Below are 25,586 nucleotides of genomic sequence, written 5' to 3' on the forward strand. Positions count from 1 at the left end.
AGTATCTTGACTTTTATCTTGAAAAGAAGGAGAGTAGTCCCTCGGCTGGTCTGAAGAGAATTTTCGGATGACCCCTTGCAAAGCTCTGATGAAACGTTCGATCTCGGTAGTCTCTTCCATCGTTGTGCTCGGTTAGAGAGTGAAATGAATAGTGAAAGGACAAGACACACACCCTTTTATATACGCTGGTCTGCCATGACTATAAATTAGTCCATGGTGTTTAAACTTGAGTCATTTGACATTTTGCACTCAAGATGAAACGATCCTATTCATTCGAGAAGAAAGAAGAAGAAAGTAAGAGGCAGAAACGTGATCTATCGCCTCGTACCAGGGCTGAAGTCTTGGCACAAATTCATGCCAGTGATTTTGAAGAGGACATGAGTGAACCAGAATCCGAACCCTCTAAACCAAGTTCGCCACCCTTAGTCAACCCTGAAAAATACTATTCCATTCGAGAGACTGAAAAGCGCTCCTCTAGAAAATTTAGAACCACGGCTTACAAATACACAGTGAAGTTTAAAGATTTCAAGGCTGAAGTACCGTTAGAGAAAGCAGAAGTGTTCATTACTGGGGTGTGGGATTCTTTGCTCACCGCACTCAAGCGACAATGTCAACCCAAAGAAGACGATCGCTTGAGACTTTCCATACAACACGACGGTTTGAAATCCCCTGTTTGGATTGAGCTTAGCACCCCTGCAGAATTGACTGCTTCCAAAGTCATGGACAAGATTCAACACGTGCAACAATCTAATGACCAGTTTGACATCACCGATGGAAAAGCCACACTGGACATGACCCACGTCTCTCCTCCTCAAGGGACTGGACGCAAAAAGATGTTATTGGTGAACGAGCTTCGCAGCATTAAGCGTAGCCTCGTCCAAATTCACAATTCTCAAGACCAGATGTGTTTAACCCGTGCCATCGTGGTGGGACGAACCTATGCCAACAAGAACGACACGGTAGAATGGAAAAGAACCTGGAAAACTATTCAACAATCCGAGCGAGCCAAACAACGAAATGAAGCAGAACTCATGTTACAACAAGCTGGACTGTCCAAAGACACACCCTGTGGCATTCCTGAGATGCAGAAATTGCAAGATGCCCTAGCTCCACGATACACCTTGAAAGTGCACCCTCAAGAAGTGCGCGGACCTCTGTTGTTTCGAGGCCAAGACTTTAAGGACGGAAAATACATTCATGTCTATTATCACGATGACCATTTCGATACCATTACCAGTATCAACGGATTCCTGGGATACGGTTATTACTGTGAGAAATGTGACCGTGGTTATAATAATCGAGAGCAACACAAACATTGCGGATTGAAATGCTCAGGATGTTTGGCCTCTCCACCCTGTCTGAGCGAAGGACCAGTGCCTTGTTCAACTTGTCTGCGCACGTTTGTCAGCCCTACCTGTTACCAACAACATCTGAAGACGCAAGGTTCACAGCAGAAATGTGCTTGTCAACTCCTGAGATTGTGCCCTACGTGTGGACAAGGCATATGTACCAATGCTGCCAAGGCACACGTATGTCGAGGAAAGAAAAAATGTCACATTTGTCACCACATCGTGGACTTGGAACACCAATGCTACGTGCAAAAATACCAACCTCCACCAGAGAAAGAGGACGGTCACAAGAAGAAAGGCAATTTCATCTTTTTTGATTTCGAATGCATGCAAGAGACCGGCATTCACATTCCTAATTTCTGCGTGGCTCATCGAGCGTGCGAGAAGTGCATTCAGGAACCTATCTTCAGTCATTGCCCTCACTGCAGCAAGATTCCTGGAGGGCGTGAAAAAATCTTTCGGGGACCGAACACGTAAGCCGATTTTGCCCAATGGGTTTTAGACCCCGTCGACAAGACGTGGAGCCAAGAGGACATCGAACGTTACGGAGATTGTCATCGTCATGCCACGGTGATGGCTCACAATTTCTCCGGATACGATGGACAGTTTCTTCTCAGATACTATACGGAACATGGCACCGAACGTCCTAAAGTGACTTTGAACGGAGCCAAAATCATTTTCATGCAAGTGGGACAAGTACAGTTTAAAGATTCGATGAGCTATTTGGCCATGCCTTTGAGCCGAATGCCTAAAACGTTTGGAATGACAGAAATGGCTAAAGGGTACTTTCCACACTTTTTCAATACGGAAGCCAATGAACACGCCGTTCTACCCCATTTGCCCGAGGCTCACTATTACGACCCAGACAACATGCGTACCGAACAACGAGAAGCTTTCTACGCTTGGTACCAGGCTCACGCCTCGGACCCTTTCGACTTTCAAGAAGAAATGCTAAAGTATTGTCGTTCCGACGTGGACATTTTACGGCGTTGCTATGGAAAATTTCGAGAACTGTTCATGGAACACGGAGGGATCGATCCTTTGAAAGAAGCTTACACCATTGCCAAAGCGTGTTCCTTAGTGTACCGGCAACGATTCATGCCTGAAAACACCGTGGTCGTCATCAGCCCTCAAACGACCAACTATGTCAAACGTCAATACTCGGTCAAAGCCGTACGTTGGTTACATTACTTGTGCGACAAGGAAGACAAATGGATTCAGCATGCCAGCAACGGAGGAGGCGAAAAGACCATCGGAACGTATTCGGTCGATGGCTGGGACTTAGAAAACCCCAAGATCGTGTACGAGTTTAACGGTTGCTCATTTCACGGATGTCCCGTCTGTTACCCTGATCGTAGCACTAAAAATCAGTTTTACAACGGACCATGGAAGACTTGTACCAGGACACTTGTCAGCGACGCCTAAAGTTAGAACAGGAAGGATACCAAGTGGTGGAAATGTGGGAACACGAATACGATCACCGTATGAAAACCGATCCCGAGTTTAAACGCCTCGTGGAAAGTTACCAGTTGATGGACCCCCTGAACCCGAGGGATAGTTTGTACGGAGGAAGGACCAATGCCACCTGTTTGCTGTACCAAGCCGAAGAAGAGAAAGGAGAAGAAATCAAATACTTGGACGTGTGTTCGTTGTATCCCTACGTGTGCAAATATTGTCACTTTCCTGTAGGGCACCCGCAATTGCTGACTGAACACATCGACCTGAAAAACATTCGACAATACGAAGGCTTGATCAAGTGTAAAGTTTTGCCTCCCACGAACCTATACCAGCCCGTCTTACCTCACCATTGTCAAGGCAAACTGATGTTTCCATTGTGCCGTACTTGTGCCGAAACGTGCAACCAAGACCAGCCTTGTCAGCACACCCAGGAAGAACGGGCCTTGACGGGGACGTGGGTCAGCGTGGAATTGTTCAAAGCTCTGGACATGGGATACCAACTGTTAGAAGTGTACGAAATTTGTCACTTTCCCAAGACACAACAATACCACAAGGGTGACTCCAGTCAGAAAGGCATTTTCGCCGAGTACGTGGATGCTTTTTTGAAATTGAAGCAAGAAGCCAGCGGCTATCCTTCCTGGTGTCACACTCCCGAAGACCAAATACAATTCAAAGAGAAATACAATGAAGAAGAAGGCATCACTTTAGATCACATCGAGAAAAACGAAGGCAGGCGATCGTTTGCCAAAGTGATGTTAAATTGCTTGTGGGGTAAAATGGCACAACGACCGTGTTTACCCAAGACGGAATATTTGACAGAACCTTCCCGCTACTTCCAGATGATTCACGACAGAACCAAATACATGAAACATGTGGACGTCGTTCGCGAGGATTTGATCTTGGTCAATTACGAAGAAGATCTGGACTTTGTACAAGACGACCCTTTTGGAAATGTCATCATTGCGGCTTACGTGACAGCTCATGCTCGCTTAAAATTGTACGAAGCTTTAGAACTGTTAGGGGAACGCGTCCTGTACTTTGACACGGACAGTTTCATCTACGTTCATCACCCGCGTCAACAGCACCCTGACATCGAAGGAGACCGTTTAGGAGCCTGGACAGACGAGCATCCCGACGACAAGATTCTAAGTTTCGTCAGTGGCGGTCCCAAAAATTACGGCTACGAATACCGGGACCCACAAGGAGAAGTGCACACGACGTGCAAAGTGAAGGGATTGACTCTGAATTATCGTGCCAGTCGAGTGGTCAACTTTGGGGTATTGAAAGGAGCCTTGCAATCGGGAGAGGATGGAAACTTTAAAGTGACCACCTATCAACCCAACAAGATTGTACGTTTAACCACTCACCACATCGTCAGTCGACCCTTGGAAAAAGTCTATCAAATCGTGTACCAGAAGCGAGTGCGACTTCCCAATCATTTCACCTTGCCGTATGGACACGTCGGCATTGGTGTGTATATAAAAAGGAACCCTAGGCAAGATCGATAGTTCATTGGGACTACCAAGACCGAGCGAACAAGATGAATACTTTCAGAGAAACACAAAACAAGTTTAGACAGGTACACTTCAAGTGTGGGACTTCTGAAGTGTAATGCAATTGTGAGCCTTGCGATGGGTACGATGCTTTACGTTGTGACCTTAGGGATGCCGTAAAGCATCATGGGAACTTTAGTGTCACTACCCCTATCATGGAAAGTGATGCTGTGCATGTCAAACCTGAGGGATGCGAAAGCGATGCCACTCGTCCTCTTGGACATTTTACTGGATTTCGTTTTAAAGGGGAATGTTCACCTTCACGTTTTACCCCCCCTACGGATGTCATCCAGCCCTGAGCAAACTCCTGTCCATGTCACCCAACCCTCATCGAAACGAACCTGTGAAAGACGAATATTCGTTTCCTGTGCGTTTGTCGGAATACTGCGACTTTGAAAATCGTTTTCAATCGTTCAAAGGAAAATGGCCTAAGTATCTGGGAGGACCGACCCCCGAAGAATTAGCCAGAGCCGGATTTTTCTACTTGGGCGAAGGAGATAAAGTCAAGTGCTTCAGTTGCGGTGTGTCACTTCATTAGTGGGAACCACAAGATTCGGCCTACGTAGAACATGCTCGATGGTCACCGAATTGTCATTACTTACCCTTAGTGGGACCGAGACATTAAAGTAACTTACCATGTCGTTGACGAAGAAGAAACCAGTTTGGCTAGGAGTCAAATGTTGGACATCACCGAGACCAGTATTTAAACTTCATTTCAAAAACGATATTGAATCATTACCTAAAGAACTGGAAGAGAAGATTTACAAGGAAGTTTGGCAGGGACTTGCCGGAGTGAAATCTGAATGGGTGACTGTAGAACTTTTGTGCCGAGAAATTCACAAGAGGAAAGTGAAAAAAGTCAATCAGTGTGTTAGATTCCTTTGGGTCAAGTGTGCATTCGTCCTATTGTATTACTCTAGACCGTTTACATCAAAAGAGTTCAGTGACATTCTTGGACGTTACCCTGAATGACAGTGGTCAGAAATTACTTACTATGTGGATTACTTTTGCTCTAGGAGAAGATTGTGAATTGTACGGACTGACCTATTCATGGATACTTTACAAGCGAACATTCGTGCTTTGCCTGTGGAATTGAGAGAAAGGATTTACCGAGAGCTGGTCAAAATACAAGTGAAACGTTTGGAACAATTGCATCCGTTACGTCACCAGATCTTTAACCACTGGTACCTGAATGGTATAAGAGAACTGATTCGTCAGAAATTGTTTCAGTGGTCAGACCTTGTTAGTGAGTTAGTGAATGAACGAAATTTTCATCATTTTGGTTACTTCGAGATTCACCTAGAGCAACGCATTGAGGAAGACGAGTTAAAGGATTACCAACATATGTTACGTGGAATCTGCTTAGTGGAAGAGAAAACTTCTAATCGAAGTTTGAACTGTAGGTTACAGTATTCTAGATTTCCTACTGGAGAACGAAGATGTCTGGGTAGAATGTACGTGTATTGCTTCCGAAAAAAAGAGAGTATAAAAACAGGAATCCATGCCACGGCTTATGTCGTATGTAATTGAACAGATTCCGTGGAAGGAACTCAATGACCATATTCAAACCGTGGATCATTACCATCAATTATTACAAGAACTGTATCCATTCAATTTGGGTCGACAAGTGGTGTGTGTCTTAGTGACTTGTTTTCTGGGATTTCGTTTACCAGCCGATTCCTTGTGGACTCTTTACGAACAGTACTTACCACCTCAATGGCCTTAAATGGTCACGAAAGACTCCTTTTGCTCAAAGCCTTGCGGTTTCATCTGGATACTTCTCGACCTCTACGGGAAAAAAGATTCGTCAACTTTTAGCTATCCAAGACGTGTATGACGATGTGTGTGTAGCTTGTGACTTACATCCCCATTGGACAGATGTCCGTGCCTGGAAAGAATGGGATTTTGAGGCTTGGACCCAAGAAGTGGCCCAGTATGCACGAGAGTTGTTCAAGGAAAAAAGTTACTTTTCAACCTGTGTTAGTGACGGTACCAGAAGAACCCGTCACTCAGGACAGGACTGTCGTGGACAGTCCTGAAAGACCCTTTCGGGAGGACACTTGTGTGACCTTACCCCCTATAGAACTGGTCAGAACTTTAACCAAAACATGTTGTACAGACACTTGTTTTTATTCCACGTTGATGGTTATCATGTGCCTTTTATCGTTGTACTTAAGCCTTTGGCTTTTATGTATTTTTGTCTTTCGTATTCATGTTTAAAACATTCAATAAACGTGTTCTGAAAAAAAGTATATAAACTCTCGTCTTGTTTGTTTTCGTGTCACAAGTGACATTCCTAACAATATGGCTACCTCTGCTGTCTCTGCTCCCTCTTCCTCCACTGTCAAAGTCATCGACGAACACTTAGATCGTGCCAGTTGGGAGGCTTTGTATCTTCGCCATCCCTTTAACATGCTCATTGCCGGACCTAGCGGTTCAGGCAAAACCGAATTCGTCAAACGTTTGATCGAACATAAACATCATTTGATCAATCGGTCACCTCAGCGGATCGTGTGGTGTTACAAAGAGTGGCAATCGGCGTACAGCCTCTTGAGAGAAAGTCAAGGCGATTCCATCGTGTTTGTGGAAGGCATTCCTAAAGAAGACGACGGCATCGTCTCTGACTCCCGTCAAACCCATTTGGTCATTTTCGACGACATGTTAGGAGAAGACGAAGAAGAAATTAAACTGTGGTTCACGCGCAAAGGGCATCACCGTAATGCCAGTGTCGTTTACATCACCCAAAATTTGTTTCAACAAAGTAAAGCCCATCGCACCATCAGTCTCAATGCGCACTACGTAGTCTTGTTTAAAAGCCCTCGAGATAAATCGCAAGTGCAAGTCTTAGCCAAACAGTTAGGAACACCTTGGCTGACTCAGGCGTACGACGATGCCACTCAAACGCCACACGCCTATTTACTCGTCGATTTGAAACCTACGACTCCTGAGGATTTGCGATTTCGTACCCACTTGTTTCACCACTGGTGCCAAGACGGAGGGCCTGTCCTGTACACGTCTCCGTCCTCGACTTAATTTCACTCCACATAAAAAAATCTATAAAACCGCAGACCCTTTTCGTCTGTCTCACACATTTTGAACATGACGTCCCTTCAGTCGCATCTTCCCGTCAAATTGATTCGTGCCTTGTATGGCATCAGTGGAGAAAAAAATCCACAAATACGAGCTCGTGTCTTAGAAGCCAGTCTCAAAGAAGTCTTACGATGGTTCACTGTGACGGCACGTCAAATACTCCAAGGAATCATTCAGATTCCTCATCAAACCAAACGCTTTTTCGATCGAAACAAAGTCGCTTTGGTCAACTGGCCGATCCCCGCATCGACACTCAAACCAAAAAACAAATCATTTTGAAACCTGGAGGGAGCGGTATTCTAGGAGGGGTCATGATTCGCTCTCTCTTAAGATGGGATCCTAATGCCCCCAAACTTCTCCCCAAGAAAAAAGTCAAACGAAGCTCCAAGAAGAAGAAAAAGACCAGGTCCCCAAGAAGAACTTCTCCAGTGGCGGGACCCTCCTCTTACCAGACACCACCACCCCGGAAAAAGAAAAGAAGCCCCCAGAAAAAGAAACAGAGAAAAGTCCCCCAAAAAAGAAAAGCGCACAGAAGAAAACTAGTCGCAAGAGAGGCAGTTCGGCCAGGACGCAACTTTACACTCGCAAACCACGACCTGCCACGGCGGTGACTGCGTCTCCGGCAGCCTCACGTTCATCCACTTCTCCGTTGATGACACCAGGAACTGAAGAGTACTTGGAGACGTTGATCACACCAAGAACATCTCCGTTGATGACCCCAAAAAGAACTTCTCCAGTGGCAGGATCCTCCAATTTAGTGGCAGTGGCTGCTGCTCACAGAGTACCTTCTCCCAAAATCAAAGTTCAAGAAAGATCGGGCATGTTACAAAGTTTACTGGATTTGTCCAAGCAAGAACTGGCTCGATTTAGTCCGTTGCGTACCCCTACACGACGTGTCATGCCTGTCCTTAAACTAATACGACGTAAAGACAATCAGTGGCGACGCGTTCCAGTATTAAAAAGGCCTGTGACCAAGTCGGGGTATCAGTGTTTTTTGGTGCTCCTGAAGACTCAAAGATGTCACTCTCCAGAAAACCCCAAGGAAAGAAAAGGAAAGGACTACCACCACGTTTAGTCAAACATAGGGACATGTTATCTGTCCTGTCCAAAGCTTCTCCACCTCCACGAAAAAAACTCATTCAATCGGCCTCCAAAGAGGTCATCTATACCGTGTGAGAATGCTGTTTGAACGTCTTGAAAGGCACGATCCCTTTGTCCAAACACCAGAAACAATGCTTAAGCAAACATCGTCACGTTCTTCGCCAAATGGTTCAAAAGAAAATTCCGATTCGTCAAAAAAAGAAGATGTTGGTCCAACGTGGAAGCATTTTACCCCTCTTGTTAGGTCCCTTGCTGAAAGGAGTCTTGGGAACCATGTTGGGAGGACTGGTGGGAGCAAGATAAAAAGGCTCTCGGAAGTCCCAAGATCAAGAATCGACCCCTGACAACCCAATGGAAGGACCAAAACTAGCTTTAGTGCCTTACAAACGATGGATGGAATACTATCGGTGGCAAGAACAACGCACCCCGCATTTACCTCCCAATCCCCATTTGAGCGAGATGTCCCAGTTACAACACGAATTGCAGTCCTTGATGAATCGCCAAGATTTGTCCGAAACAGAAAAATCGCAAAAGTACGGTCAACTCTTGCAACGACTGCAACTCTTTCACCAGAAAGCTTTAGATGAAACAGCTCTACCCACTCTGAAAGATTTTAAAACCTTGATGCACCATCACCAGTACCAGTACCAGGACCAATACCAGTACCAGTGACGAAGACAGAAAAAGGAGAAGAAGAAGAAGAAGGGTTTCAAACTCCACCAGAAAAAGTACGCAAGTTAACAACACCACCTACCTCCAGAATTGGATGGATTAAAAAGATGATGGCCACCCCTTCTTCATCACAAGAGAAAAAGAAAGTGAAGACAGAAGTGAAGACAGAAGTGAAACAAGAACCGATATCCCCCGCTCAGACATCCTCCTCTTCAACACCTATTGCCGGTCGCACACGCAAAGCATTGGAATCCAAGAAAATACCCCAAGAGAAAAAGAGTAGCATCCTCCAAGAGTGGGTGTCTTATTAACACACCAACTAACACAAAAAATGGAAAAAGTCTTAGCCAGCATTTACTACGATCCCTCGCATCCTGCAGGTTACGCAGGAGTTCAAAAATTGTATTGTGCTGCCAAAACGCGACTGAAAAGTCTCCGTTTACCTCAAGTGCAACGATGGTTACAAGAACAAGCTACCTACACTTTACACAAACCCATTCGACCCAAGTTTGCCAGAAGTCGCCCCCGAGTGGAAGGCATCGATCATCAATGGCAAGCCGATTTAGCCGATGTCTCTCATTTGGCCAGCTACAATCGTGGCTATAAATATTTGTTTTGTGTCATCGACGTCTTTTCCAAATTTGCCTGGGTCGTGCCCTTGACTTCCAAATCGAGCAGCGAGTTAGTGCGAGCCCTGCAACGGGTGTTGAAACAATGCGGTCGTCACCCACTTCGATGGCAAACGGACAAAGGCACCGAATTTCTGAACCAAGCTTTCCAAAAAGAATTAAAGAAACGTGACATTCATTTTTTTACCACCGAGAATCCCGAAACCAAAGCCAGCATCGTGGAACGTTTTCAACGCACTTTGAAAGAACGCATGTGGAAATATTTTACGCATCACCACACTCTGAAGTACATCGACATCTTACCGCACCTGGTGCAAGCGTACAACCAATCTTACCATCGAAGCATCGGACGTGCCCCGCAAGACGTGACTCCCGACAACGAAGTGCTGGTGTTTGAGCGTCTGTTTGGTACGTCCCCGACGAGGGCTGTCCCCAAGAAAAGTGGAGAGTTGGCCGTAGGAGATTGGGTGCGCATTGGCAAAACCAGACGCACTTTCGACAAAGGTTACTTACCTAACTGGACGACCGAATTGTTTCGCGTCACTGGACGAGTGCATGGCCGTCATCCTACCGTCTATAAATTGGAAGACATGAACGGAGAAGTGCTCAAAGGAACGTTTTATTTGCCCGAGTTACAACGTGTTACCAAAAAAAGAAGACGACGTGTACGACATGGAAAGCATTCTCGAACGCAGAACCCGTAAAGTGGGCAAACGACGTGTCAAAGAAGTGAAAGTACGTTGGAAAGGATATCCACCCAGTTTTGATTCTTGGATCGACGCTTCGCAAGTCATCGACTATAAAAAGAAGTGACCATCATGCCCTTTCACACAGACGCAGCTACGTCGACCACTCCTTCACCTAGTTCTTCTGTGCAAGATTTACAAAAACAACCCTTGTGGGTGTGGTGTGGAGAACGTGTGCCTAAAACGCAAATCGTCTTTTTCTGCCAAATCTTCGTGGTGTATTGTGTCATCGGGGCAGCCATTGGCAATTTGAGTTTGCAACAAGGAGACAAACAATTGTGGACCATTTTATTGAGCAGTTGCATCGGTTACCTGCTTCCTAATCCCTCCCTGAAATTCACCTCGAACGGAACCACGGGAACCTTGTGTCCAGTGCCAGTGCCAGTCACCACTCCAACAATAATAACCACAACCAGAACCCCATTTTGGGCGGAGATACGCCTCTGACGTCCAGTAACCCCTCGGACAGCCACAGAACTCTGGAATTATGAGTCACCAAAACCAATTTTACTTAACCTTACCCAGTGACAGTTCCATGGAGGTGTTTCCCAAGAACACGTTGTGCTGTTACACGGCCAAATTACCTCAGGCCATCCCCTTAGATCACGAAGCCCATTGGGAAGTGGCTTTAGTGGAAATCATTCACCCGACCCAGGTCCTCAATGTCCTTCCCAATCAAAATGTTTTTGATGTAGAAGTTTATGACGAGCAAGTGCAACAGTGGTTGGATACCAATGTCAAATATGACAAGAAATCCTGTACACAAAATCAAAAGTCGACTATCTATCACTTGTTCATTCCCCCAGGCTATTATTTTAGTGGTTAACATTTGGTCAGCACCATAGCCACCAGGTTTAATGGCGTGTTTCTGAAAGCTTTGGAGCATGTCAAAGAAAGTGTCACCCTGGAATACCACAAAACAGCTCGTCGCTTCCTGATGAAATTTCCTGAGGGGGGTAAAATCATGTCTTTCTTATTTTGTCCTGAATTGTTTGACATATTGGGCGGAGACATGAACCTGAGAATGAGCATGATGAAGAAAAGCGAATTACCAATCGTTTACGACAACGAGTCTTTTAGCAAGTTATTTCGTACCCCGGTAGGACTGAATCAAGGACTGAATTTGATGTTCGTGTATTCTGATGTGGTGGAGTACAACGTGGTGGGACACACCTCCGTGCCGTTACTGCGTGTCATTCCTTTCAAAGTGGATTCTGCCACGAACGCTGACGAGGAAGGTGGAAACACTTATCACGTCCACCGCGAATTTGTACATCCTCACTATTTGCCTGTCAGCAAGTCGTATTTGGACACGGTCAACATTACTATAAAAGGAGATTTGGGACAAAATATTCCATTCACCAAAGGAAAAGTCACGGTGAAACTACATTTTAGAAAACGGTTCTCTCACGATTCGTAAGTCATGTATCCAGTGTACCGAGGGGTTGCTCGACAGCGAGGACACGGTTTAGGAGATTTGTTAAAATCGGCCTTTCGTTCGGTGGCCTCGGTGTTGAAACCGATGGTGACACGCGGATTGCACGCCTTGAAAGATGCGGCACTGACGCAAGGCAAAGAATTTCTCCAAAATGTCATCATCGACAAACAAAACCCTAAAGAAGTCTTCATGAGGGCAGGCAAAAATGTCTTGCTGCGAACGGGCAAAGACCTTTTGGGCCGACGAGACACACCTATAAATGCCCTGCGCGCTACCGAGTCAGGCATTCAGCAAGGACAAGGCAGAAAGAGACGACGAAGAAAAGACCCTTTCACCAGACTTCACACGTCTAAAGCGAGAAAGGCCAAGAAAAGAAGAACCGTTCGAGACTTAGACGTTTTCGATTATTGAGAAAGAACAAAAAAAAAAAAAAAAGAAAAACAGAAAAAAACGATGCACCGAGAGTCTTGCGCTTGTTCCAAGTCGGAACTGGATCTGTTTGCCATGCCCCCCCCACGATGATGACCATGCAAGAATCACAATGGGTGGAATTTCACCCCGTCTCCTCATTCACAGCCTCAGCTCCCATCGAGTTTGAAATCAAAGGACAGCCCGAAGATTACATCGATCTGAATAGCAGTTACTTGTACCTGAAAGTCAAAGTTGTCGATGAGGACAATTCGCCCCTAGATGGCGATGAGGTAATAGCTCCCGTCAACAATTTCATGCATTCCTTGTTCAGTGGAGTGGACTTGTACTTGAATAACAAACTAGTCAGTAGCAGCATGGATACCTCCCCTTATCGAGCGTACCTGGAAAATCTCCTGACGTACGGAATAGACGCTAAGAACACTCATCTCAGTGCCTGTGTGGTATGGGAAGCTGACGATGGAAGCCAGTTTGAAGAATTCGAAATTAATACAACCAAAGAACACAATGCGGGATTTGTAGAACGAAGAGACAGAATCAAAAGTGGAGATAGTTTAGAACTGATGGATCGTTTGCATTTGGACATGTGGTTGCAAGAGAAATATTTAAGAACGGGGTGGATGTCCGCCTGAGACTGAATCGTAGCAGTGCCGCTTTCCATTTGATAGGTACTACTGCTTGCAAAACTGTCATCGTGGAAGCCAGGCTCTACGTACGACGCGTGGAAGTGTTACCTAAAGTGGGAAACGACATCAGTCAGACGTTGAGCAGAACGACCGCCAAGTATCCCATACGACTCGTAGAAGTGAAAACCTTCACCATTCCTAGGGGACAGCGATCCATGATCGAAGATCGTCTGTTCCAAGGACAGCTACCCAAACGTTTACGGTAATCCTTGGTATGGTCTTGAATTCAGCCTTCAACGGAGTCTTCGCTGAAAATCCTTTCTACTTTCGACACTTTGGCGTGTCCAAGATCGAAGTCAGTCGCGATGGCAAGACCTTGTGTACCAGACCTTTCGAGCCTAACTTTGACAAGAAGAATTACTTGAGATCGTACTTGTCCCTCTACGAAGCCACCGGACAGTTAGGAACCAACACCAGTCACGGCATTACGTACGAGGATTATGAAGGAGGCTACGCTTTGTGGGCTTTCGATTTCACTCCAGACCAAGGCAGCGACGAGGGACATTTCCACCCTATAAAATCAGGCCAGATTCGTGTGGAAATTCAGTTTGCAAAACGAGACCCTGATGAAACGGTGAACGTCATCCTGTATGCAGAATTTGATAATACGATAGAAATCAACAGTTTGAGAGAAGTCATTCTAGACTATTAGAAGTCATGGAAGACTGTTATCCCTCTTTACCAAGTGGAGAAACTTTAGACATGAAATGTGAGGAGACCATGGAAAAAGAAGAAGTGATCATGATGAAGTCAAGATGGCCAGAACAAGAAGCCCATTTAGTCTCCTGTTTTGCCAAACACTTGGTCGAAAAAATGACGGAATTGATCAAGAAAGATTGCTATGGATGTCAAAACGATCATCCCAGTCAAATTCAACACGAAAAATGCCTGATGCTGAGTCAAGAAGAAAAATTGGACGAGTATCTGGACGATGCTTGGAGTCTCATCTCGGACGAAGTCGTGTTGCATCAGTGGCATAAAGACTTGCGTGAAGATTCTTGTCCACCATTAACCACTCAAGAGATCGATCGTATCGAAGCTCTCCTGAATCAAAGTGAGGAGACGAAACGAAGAAACGGTTATTCGTCAGACATTTTCAAGCAAAAAGTCAGGATCGAATTGATGACTTATTATTACCTGTGAAGAAGAAAACACACAAAACAATGGATACCTGGGACTTTATTACCTTTTGAACCACAGTTCGTACACGGCTTCTTGGAATCCTGTCGTCTGTGCTAAAGATGAACTCCCTCATCGCAAACCTCAAGACCATCTAGCTTATGTGATCAACACGGACGACAGTCATCTCCCAGGAACCCACTGGGTAGCCGTTTACTTTCCTCAACAAGGATGTGTGGAATATTTCGATTCGTACGGATTGCCTCCTTTGGAAGACGATATCATTGACTTTATGAGAAGAAATGCTCAGACCACCCGGTTCAATAATGTGAAATTATAATGCACAGATTCCTTGGTGTGTGGACAGTACTGTGTGTATTTTCTGCATCATCGTAGCCTGGGCTATTCCTTAGTACATTTAGTGACTCATTTTGATCCTCGTTCTTCTTCTAGAAATGATGTGAAAGTAGATCAATGGTTTTGTGACCATTACGCTTATCTTTTGTCTCAAGCTAGGAAACGTAGTGTCCATCAATGGCCTCATGACTTCCAACAGTGGAAATCACAATTTCATTCACAACGTTGTCAGCCCTGTTTAAAGTAGAGTGTGAATTGAAAAAAATGTTTGTGATTAGAAAAAAATGTTAGGTGTTATAATGTTGGATTATTGTTAAAAATGTTAGAGTTGATGGTTAGTGTTAAGTGATTTTTGAATAAAAAATGTTGTGTTTTGAAAAAAATGCTTTTGTCTTTTGTTTGGCTATAAGAATGTTGATTCATGCTCTTTGACTTCTTACTATCCCTCTCATGTCACTCATTGAACGTTCCGGCTCGAAAACCGTGGAGGGATGTTTTCCTTCACGTCCGCGCTTTGACTTTAAGAACCGGGGTAGTTTCCAGTCTAACCATCCATTGTCGACTCATCCTCCTACGAAGATGTGCTCCAAACTAGCTAAGCTAAACGAAGCCTACGTGAATTTGCATAGGGTCAGACACAGTCTGATACCGAAAGCTGAAGAGATAGAGAATGTGAGAATGTTAAAAATCACTGAAGACCTGATAGAAGAGCTCTTCAGAGAAGAAGTGAACAGGGAGAAAGAAGAATGGACAGAAAAGTACAGACTTCAGAGACAGCAGCAACAGCAACAGCAGCAGCAGCAGCAGCAGCAGCTGAACCTGACAGAGGCTTTGTCGATTGTCGGATCGACACCAAAGAGTTCTTCTTCTCTTTCCGAAGAAGCAGACCTATCGTCAGAAAGTCTATCCTCAGAGGACGTCGCATTCTTAGAAACTAAAATATTGCCATAGCAAACAAAAAAAAAGAAAAAAAAAGCCATTTTCAGGGCTACCCCAATACTCTAGAAAAGAAATAACAATCGATTTGCCAATATGTGAAGGTAGAATAGTGTGAATATAAACACTACATTTTTTTATAGTGTGAGGGTATGTGTTTGTGTATAGGATTGTGTGTTTGTAAGTGCTCACGTATGTTGGTGTGGATAGTAGATTAAGATAATGTCTTTTTTTGGTATTTGAGGTGTGGGGAGAGTAGATTTGGGGGTTTGATTGGATTGATTTACGTATGTGAATAGTATATTGAAGTGATTAATGAAAAAATTTTTAGAATAGGAATGGGTAGTATAAAAAAGTGAGTGAGTGTTTCTTTTAGGTCCGCGTTTTGTTTTGGTCATGATCTAGGTAAGATCAATTTTATGTTTTTAGGGGATGTTTTCCTTCACGTCCGCGCTTTTAGTATAAATTAAAAGTTACTCGTCAGTCCAGCTACCCTTGTTGATTGATCAACACCAGAATGAACACCAGTCTAGCGAAACTGTTGGAACTTCATGTGCATCTGGAATATGCCAGGCGCCTGTTGAACGAACTGGCCGCGGAAGCCATTGTGGAAGAGGGAAGGATGAGAGAGGAGGAGGAGAGAAGAAACAAAGAAGAGGAGGACAGAAGATACAAAGAAGAGGCGGAGAGAAGATACAAAGAAGAGGAAGAGGAGAGAAGAAACAAAGAAGAGGAGGAAAAGGAGAGAAAGATTTCAGAATCCCAGAAACAGAAAATTGGGATTCTGAAGCTATTTATCCCGCCTCTGCTCTCTCCCCAAAAAAAGTAAAAAGCAACTGGAGAACAAGATGTGTATGTGGCGCCAGGCCTGGAAGGTGCCACCATTAACCAGGTGTCCATGAAGTTCCAAATTAAACAGCCCTTTTCAGGGCTACCCAATACTCTAGAAAAGAAATAACCATCAATTTGCCAATGTGTGTAGGTAGAGTAGTGTGAATATAAACACTGACTCTTTTTTTAATAGTGCGAGTGTATGTGTTTGTGTGTTTGTGTTTGTAACGGCTCTCGTAAGTTTGTGTGAATAGTAGATTATGGGTTTGTTTATTGTTTGTTAGCGTATGTGGAGAGTATAGTTTGGGTTTTATTATATGAAATGAGAAAGTAGGGGATGTTTTCCTTCACGTCCGCGCGTTTTAAGTGATGATCTAGGTAATATCAATTTTATGTCTTAGGGGATGTTTTCCTTCACGTCCGCGCTTTTCGTATAAGAACCCACAACGTTCGTCGTTCGCACCATTCTACGGAATAACAGATACAAGATGGAAGTGTCGGCGTTGTTTAATGACTTAAGAAATGTTTACTTTTGGATGATGGATGGAGAATATACTATTGAAAGGATAGAAAGAGAATGGAGGGTAAAAAAAAGTCTTGACTATGTCAATGAATTAAAATTAGCCAGGAAGATGATAGAGGAGATGATAGAGGAAGAAGTTAAGAGATTGAGAGGATTGATTCAACCAGAGTATGTAAGAGTTGGGACACTAAAAGAGTCTATGGACAAGGTAAAAGGAGTGAGATGTTATTTAGAGAAATGGTCAGAGTGGAAGTTTGTGAAAAGGGGCAGTGAACAACTAAAGAAAGCGGAAGAAAAGATGAAAAAGATAATAGAGGAAGAAGTGCAGAAAATTAAGGACAGGTGGGCAAAAGATAGAAAAGAACAAGAGAATAGAAAGAAAAAAGAAGAATATGAGAGACTGAACAATAACTGGATAAAAATCCAACAGAAGTTCCGAGCCATGGGTCACCCGGACTGGATACCGGAAAATGAAAAGAAGAAGAACAAAGGAATTTGGGGAAAGATTAGGGGCTGGATGAGGAAATGGAGGAAATAGAAGAAAGCCAAAGGCCCTTTTCAGGGCCACCCACATTTCTCGAAAAGAGAAAGACTTTCCATTGCCTACCCCTTTTTTTAAAAAAAAAATTAAAAAAAACAAATCCCATGTTCAATTTCCCTTGACGCTATATAGTCCCACCCTGTTTAAATTCCTTTGACGATATACAGTCCCTATTCCCATGTTCAATTCCCCTTGACGCTCAACAGTCCCACGTTTTTCTCCATGTTAATTTCCCTTGACGCTATATGTTCCCACGATTTTTCTCCATGTTAAATTTCCCTTGACGCTATATGTTCCCAGGGGGTGTTTTTAATGCTAAGTCCCATTGACGCTATAGTATCCCTATTCACTACTATCCAAGGAGTGCAAACCATAGCTCAGGTAAAAGAGGATAACAAACCTCTACGTAAATTAAATGTACCGGAATCCATTACCGATATCTCCCGCAAAGAATTTCTGAATGAACAAGAACATGACGCTTCTTTACGTGCAACTGTGGAGAAAGCATTAGCGGGTACCGTGAGGAAGTATAAGAACTGGGGGTCCTCTAGATTTCTACATCGTAATGGTTTCATGTATAGAGGGTATACTACGCCTGATGGTAGGACGTTCTTGCAGCTAGTTGTTCCCTAGAAAATTAGGTCGTATGTACCCACGGTGGCACACGAGTAGAGCACGGCAGGCCATTTGAGTATGAATAAAACAACGGTTAAGGTATTACGGGAATGTTATTGGTCCAAGGTTAACAGTGATGTAGCACGATTTTGTCGTTCGTGCAAGGTTTGTCAGAAGACGGTCTCAAAGGAATTTGATTCATTGACATGGAAAGTAGGTCCAATTTGCAGAAACCATACGAAGAAAGACCTATTCAAACAATTCATAAAGGGGTCTTGAACGTAGTATGTATAGCGGTGATAGACGATAGGTCGTGTAACGAATCGGAATTCGTCTCCAGCACAGAAATATCCCTTGAATACCCCATTGACGTAGGGAAAGAAGGTATAGACCAGATCAATGTATGCCCGGATTTATCCGAGGGTCAGCGTACGCAGATGTTGAAGGTTTTGTCCAATACCCAGACGTGTTTACGGATAAACCAGGCCGTACTGGATTGATTCAATACAAAATCAACTTGAATACCTCAGATCCGATCAGGATTAAAGGATATTCAATACCCTTTAATGCGCGGAAGACAATCAACGAAGAAGTGGAGAAAATGTTGGATCAGGAAGTGATCGAACCTTCCATTTCCTCGTACTCATACCCCGTTGTGTTACTCAAGAAGAAAGACGGGACCGTTTTTGCATTGACTTTCGGCAACTGAACAAAATCACCGTGTTAGACGCTGAACCAATGCCAGACACAGAAAGTTTATTTTCAAAGTTGGCAGGTCACAATCGCTGATAATGCCCGCGAGTTAACGGCATTCGCGACTACCAAAGGTCTTTATTAATTTAAAGTCGTACCTTTCGGTTTAGTCAACGCAGGTGCTTCGTGCGTTCATCTCGTGTGCAAACGGTTAAACGGTATGGAAAACGTCGACAGTTTTATCCTTTTGTACAGAATATATATATATATATATATATATATATATATATATATATATATATATATATATATATATAATCATCACTTTGCCACAATATGGGATATTTTTAGAAACTGAAATTTATCCTATTTACTAATCATTATTTATTACAAATTTTGTTTGAAGCTTTAATATGCCAAATTATATTTATATATATTTAATTTTTTGTAAAACAAATGCTTGGTAAATATGGTTAGCGATTAAAATTTTATAGTGAAATTCTGGCATAGATGTATTATCTATCCATACTCTACTTGTCACAAGAGAAATGTAACTACTTTAGACTGATGCATTAGAGTTTGAACAGGATACACAAACAATCTGAGTTTGTGAGATCTCTTGTTCAACACGCACCACATTAACTATCGTATATTTCTTGGATACGGCTTGTATTCATCCGTGTGGAGTATGAGTCAGATTGAGAAGGATTTTACCAGTTGGAACAGCCACTTATAGGAATGAATTAATAAAATAAAATAATGTTCAATGATTGGCCTTATTTATGCAATACGTATTTCATCTCTCTCTCTCTCTCCACATACCCCATCATCTCGAACTCCGCCGGCGTGGCTGCTGTCAACGATAAAGATATACCCTGCAGAGTTGAGAACATACTCAATAACTTGCTTGGTCAGAGCATCCGTTTCGCCGATTCCAGGTGTGTCGACAAGAACAACATTTTCCTGAAGAAACAGCAATAAAGTTGCCAGATTTATCATACAATCATAATGGAACATATAAGAATATTACCTCATGGCTTCAGTAAGGTCCTTATGGAACAATCATTTGCATTTGCCATTTTTTTAAACGTTTAGAAGATTTTTAGTGAGTCACAAGCATTTACAATTCCGCCTATTTTTCTAAAGACTTCCCAAGTGTCATAATAAGGATTTCTGTATGACGTTTCTGTATTCATTGACGTATACTGTTGATGTCGGTCGATACGCTGTCTTAACTTTACGATTTTGTTTGGGTGGCTCTTCTCAATCGCTGCTGATAAGTGTAAATATACGGTCAATATATATTAGCCAATCTAAAAACGTAGTTATTTCCCTACTAATATTGCTCATGATTGCCACCCCATTAACACTATATGCTGTATTTAGTAGTGCAATTTGCAGCTGCTTTTGAACATATTAATAGCATAATGCTGTTTTTATCCCATGATTAAAATTACCTGTTTTCGGGTTCATCGGATTACCGCATGATCGTGCAGTCGGCAAAAACCTCTAAAGTGACGTACAGGAAGGACTCCATCTGAATTTACATTCAGGTTTTTACTTTCAGCCGATTGTACTACGTTATTATCTCTTAAGATGGTGAATACCAATATACACATCAGCTACCTAAAATGTCAGTAGTTACTTACATCAAAATGAAAAATTTACGTGAAGTGAGGATATTGGCCAATATATATCGATTGTTTTGAGGGTTTTTTCGTCTGTATCTTCTGACAATAACTGCTGATTTATTGAGTTTAACCTTTCCCTTAGTTCAATGGAATCCTTCAAGGTTATGTGTTCGGCCTCATATTTTATCATTTTATTCCCACTGTTGTGCAACCGGCATATGCTTGCAGTCGTATGATTATGGGCCGTTGGCAGTATGTTCTCTCCTAGAAGCACATTTAGAAATGCACTCTTGCCCGCACTTGTTTCCCTTTAATAAGAGAATATTAAACTTTCATGACATTACACTGCTTTGTAAAGAGAAGCAGCTTGGTTTGAACATCACTCTAATCTAATAATTTTTTTCTTTTAAACATGATTCCTAATGTATCTTCAACGAAATTACTCGTGAACAATATTCTAGTAATGCTTGGGGAACTTGTTCTTTGACTACCAGAGAAATATTTTGATGATATACATCAATTAATTAGTTGATTGTTCACATATCCAGCATCGTAAATATGCGACATACAATCTTTTGCTATCAGAACAGTTCTAATACTTAGAAAGTTGGAAATTGATCAAACGGAGGAGCCGGTACAAGAATCAATTCATCTTATTATACAACTTATATTATTTTAATATTTTAGTACGACTAAGTCAGAAATATATCTCACTGTGAATTTGTTTGGTTAATGCGAATTTCATAGATTGTTTTTGGGTGCTTCTCTTCGCTCACCAAGTGAAGATAATTTAAATTTTATTTCAGTATAGAAAATATATGCAAGACCATACTTAACACAGAATATGTTACTTTATTTGTTAGAATTGATTCGGACACTCCCCTGTTTGGTAATACTTTACAGTTTGTGGCAACATTACATATGTAAGACTCGGCATACATTACGACACCAATTGAGACTTTTTGTTTTATTTATGCAATACACTTTAATGGCAAAGAAATTAAAGCTCCAGGACAGCTTCTTCGCCACATTAATCCTTCTATGCCACCCCCTAATTTAGAGTAAGATTTTCAACATTATTTCTGTCAATATTTTGAAACATATAATGGGCGCAGGGTCTAAGTAATTGTGAAATATATATTTGTCATCCTTTAATCATTAACAGTCGCTGATATACTGTATTGAATACTTTATTATGCTATGTAATTATCGGGTTTAACGCCCTTTTTCATCACAACCGAGGCTATATATGGAAACCAATATAACTGGTGGTGGATAAACCCGGGAAAACTTTGGGAAGAACCACCGACTTACGAGGAGCTAGTGGCAGGCTTTCTCACGTACCCACATTAGCCGAGCCCGAGACTCGAATCCACGCAGACAGAGGTGAGATGGCAGTGATTTGGAACGGTGATCGTTTTAAACCACTCGGCCACTCTGGGCCCTGTACTGAGTACGTAAAAACGCATTATTAGTATAGAAAGTTGATTGGAGATGGCATGAGATATGAGCTCATCGCACGAGACGTGTTGCATTGAATGTGATTCCTTAGTTTGACATATCAAGCAAACACGGAAGAGCTTTCTGCGAAGAAACGATTTACTTAAACTAAAAAGTGGAACCACTTTTTACTGAGTAAGAAAATTAATATGTAATATGGGTTAATCGTATGCAACACATACGGATATGCTGCTCCATTTTTAGACAGCAAGTGTCAGTACATATTCTCATGTGTGTGTTTGCATTGGGTTTACTGAATACTATTAAATTCCAATCTTTCTTTATCACGAATTTCAGATTCAAGACCATGTATTCTTTCCAACACATGAGCTTGATAGTAAAGTTCCACCAGTTCTGCACATCGAAGTGTTTCAAATAGGATTCAGCTATGTTGAAACTGTTCTCAGCTGTGGAACTGACGACAAATTTATGTGAGCTCCTAGTAATTGTGGGGTGCTTCAGTATATCTTTCAACGTTGCTGGAAAATAAAAGTTACGATTTGCTAAACAGTATGAATTTTTTAAGCTTAGATTATTGTTTTTAAAATGCACCTAATTTAATATCATACTAATGTTTAATCTTGACTGTGAATATCATTATCTATATTTTGACGTCATGAGTAGTTTCACTTTCTCTTTTAAAAATATATGATACAGACTCAGACGATGATGGTATGTGATACCTATGTCCTTTTCAAATTTTTGGAAAAAGACGTATTGCGGCTATAGTAGAAAAAGAAAATGATAAATACGTCATAAAAAAATAATAATCCTATCATGTCAAGACCTTTTTGGTCATTGCATCATATATGTAGTGGACAAGAAGACATACCAACGATGACAATGCTAAATTCAGATGGCATGTCCTGTAGCATCGTCTTCCTGGAACACAGCATTTCTTCATATTGTGGGAACCGCAGTTTTGTAACTTTACTCATTTCCTTCTTAAAGCATTCAATCTGGACAATATCTGTTAGGTCAGAGTAATATTCCACCAGTTTCTCTTTTATATCATTGTAGTTTTGCACTGTTGTACTAACCATGTTTTTCATCTGCAGTTAAACAAAATTTATAATTATATGTGTGTATGTGTCTCTGTCTGATTCTTTGATCAGTCAGGATAAAATAACCTTCCAATATCCTTATGTCACAGTAAGAAATGATGTAAAACAAGAATATCGTTATTAGAAATTCTTCTTTTGCACGTGTTAAGCATTTAGTACAGAAAACTGTCGTTTATTTGAATTAATTTTGAAACAAGGAAAGATTAAGATAATAAAATGTAACACTGATCCGTAAATACGTGTATTAATAAATGTTCATGGTCTGGATCCGAATCGCAAATAATTCCTTCAATGTAGCAATTGAGAGTGTCGGTAATTATTGAATGAAAGTTATATGAATCAATAGGTCACTACTCCTATTTATAGAACTGTTGCTGACGAAATGTGACAATGTTTTGGTGTAGAGACCGTGATCAGTCCAGTGCGAGTTGCGTCTTCTGTTAGAGAACGTTTGTAATAAAATTAATTGTTTCCCGAATTCGAACGACGCTCATCAGGAAGCACCAAAAACAAGATAGAAGGTATAGTATGTTTTGATTTAACGTCAGTAGTTCTGAGTAGCATACAATTACTAGCTCTGGACGACCTATTCAGTTACACAGTAATCAATTTCGTGATTAAAGGTCCAATGATGTTTCCACACTACCGTCTGTCAGTGATAGTACTTTTAATTACAATTCGAATGATGATTCTCATCCCATTGATGGATCTGTTAACTAAAAAGGATATGGCGAATCCTGATTTGGACACTATATTCATCAGATATGGGGGTTTTGAGACACAACATAGTTCAGTGTTGGGTATATAGGGTGTCTTGCTCTATCCTCACCCCGAAATAGCATGCAAATTTGCAAACTAAAGGATAAAAAATCCTTTTCTCTTGGTTCATGGGATAGGTAAACACTACTCAGAAATATTTTTAACATCATGCTAGCAAAATTACAACAAATTACAACAAATGGTGACATTGATCGTGATCCTGATTTAATCAAGCATTCTTGTGACAACAAGGACACTCTACATATAAAATTTGCTTAAAGAAAACGGGAGTCAGATTATTATGTATAGAAAGTGTTTCCTTTGTCAGGGCACATCAAGCTTGGCCTTTGCAGTTTAGATCTTAAATTAATCAATAAGCTTCTTAGCATCATCTAGGGAAACATATACATTTTGATGTACGTATGTTTAATATAAGTTGGGGGCTTTTGGGAGTTGTTGCACACTGGTGAAATTTAAATTATTTCCGACAAATTGAATGACCGCAGAGAAAACCGATCTTCTGAAACTCATGATTTTACCTTAAACAGAATAATCAGGAACAATAATTCTTGGTTGCGTCATAATTATTGATCTCTAAACGATATTGAGGCTATACAAACTATTATTGAGCCACATTGATGCAATTTGGTCAGATCTATACGCATAAGTTCAATTTCTTGCATTCGGATAAATGATAAAACAACGGAAGTAGTATGAAATTATTCGTGTTGACTTTTTTGTCCCCTTTGTGGACCTGCTGCCCGTCCTCACCTCTATCTCCATGACAAAGTTAGTCCATAAGTGACCGTTCCATGTTTATCACTTTTAATTTTGTCCACACACGTAAGCCAGTTGTGGGGGTAGAGTCTCGGATGGATGTCAGTGCCCCAAAGGGTTTACACAAAACATCAACTATGATCGCTGTATCGCATTAATGCATCATGCAGGTTTATAAAAGAATAAAAAATATATATGCATTCTCAGCAACAAATTGGAATACTCTGCTAAGCTGCTTAACACGAGAATAACCATAGAAATCAAATGAAATAAAATTGGGCAGATATTTGAGGCAAATGAACTTGAAAAGAATCCGCAGAATATTGTGCAGGAAAAAGGACAACCGTCAAAAAACAACTCGCCCACTGCGTCCAAAGCGGGTGGCGTTTTTGATGATATTAATAATGCAGATGTTCAAGAGCAGGCTAATTAAACAAGTGCTTTGGAGCAACAAGTTTAAAAATGGCGTCTGAAATTAACAGTATTCAGTGGGTTAACAAAAGGTATTATGAGAACTCAGAGGAACAGCAGCACAAGCATCGACAACAATTTTCAGACGCAATTAGGCAAATCAAGACCATTGCAAAAATGATTGAGACAAAATTATGACCGCTCCAAGAAATGTGATGTTATTGGATTTCAACTCAGAGTTTGGTTGTACTCGAGTTGGTGCAGTACTCTGTCGTGTTGGGTCATTTGAAATATTTTGGGCTCACGAGGCACTGGAATTTATCTTATCTGCGTTTGAACGTAAATTTGATGCAAATAATAGTGAGCTATTATATCTGAGAAAGCCCGATTTAAAATTTCGAGTTACCATAATGTCGCCTAGTGGACTCTAAGAGGCTCGCTATCCGCCTAGCATTGAAATCCGTGTACTACCTGATGCTGTTAGATACAACGCTATCGTTTATGTATGTGTGTAAGTGTGATTTGAATTTTTAACGTAGCTTTACAAATTTTATTTTTATGTATATGAGGCTCCATGGCACTGGAACGCAACAAATGCAAAACTGTATGTCTTGGAAAATACGACCTCTGTGACAGAACATTCCAGTATGAGTTCTATAATACACATACGCTTGTGTT

At 41.9% G+C, this 25,586-nt stretch overlaps 2 protein-coding genes across 4 annotated transcripts in view; both read right to left on the bottom strand.

Annotated features, from left to right (window-relative positions):
• Positions 1–20,700, bottom strand: part of LOC149805489 (uncharacterized) — a 235,594-nt gene extending 214,894 nt beyond the window's left edge. For all 3 annotated transcript variants that reach the window (XM_089950083.1, XM_089950082.1, XM_089950081.1), the window contains exons 1-2: positions 20,435–20,700; positions 19,589–19,729 (exon numbers count right to left, since the gene is read on the bottom strand). In XM_089950083.1, the coding sequence (XP_089806209.1) occupies positions 19,589–19,729; positions 20,435–20,587 (294 nt within the window). In that variant the 5' untranslated portion in view covers positions 20,588–20,700. The remainder of the gene's footprint in view (positions 1–19,588; positions 19,730–20,434) is intronic.
• A 2,000-nt stretch (positions 20,701–22,700) lies between these two features.
• The window catches only part of LOC149805490 (uncharacterized), a 51,245-nt gene continuing 48,359 nt past the window's right edge, over positions 22,701–25,586 (bottom strand). Inside the window, exon 5 of the mRNA XM_089934256.1 lies at positions 22,701–22,949. Within this exon, the coding sequence (XP_089790382.1) occupies positions 22,701–22,949 (249 nt within the window). The remainder of the gene's footprint in view (positions 22,950–25,586) is intronic.

This window comes from Sinohyriopsis cumingii, chromosome 2 (assembly GCF_028554795.1).
Source record: "Sinohyriopsis cumingii isolate HCF-2022 chromosome 2, ASM2855479v2, whole genome shotgun sequence".
Lineage (NCBI taxonomy): Eukaryota > Metazoa > Mollusca > Bivalvia > Unionida > Unionidae > Sinohyriopsis > Sinohyriopsis cumingii.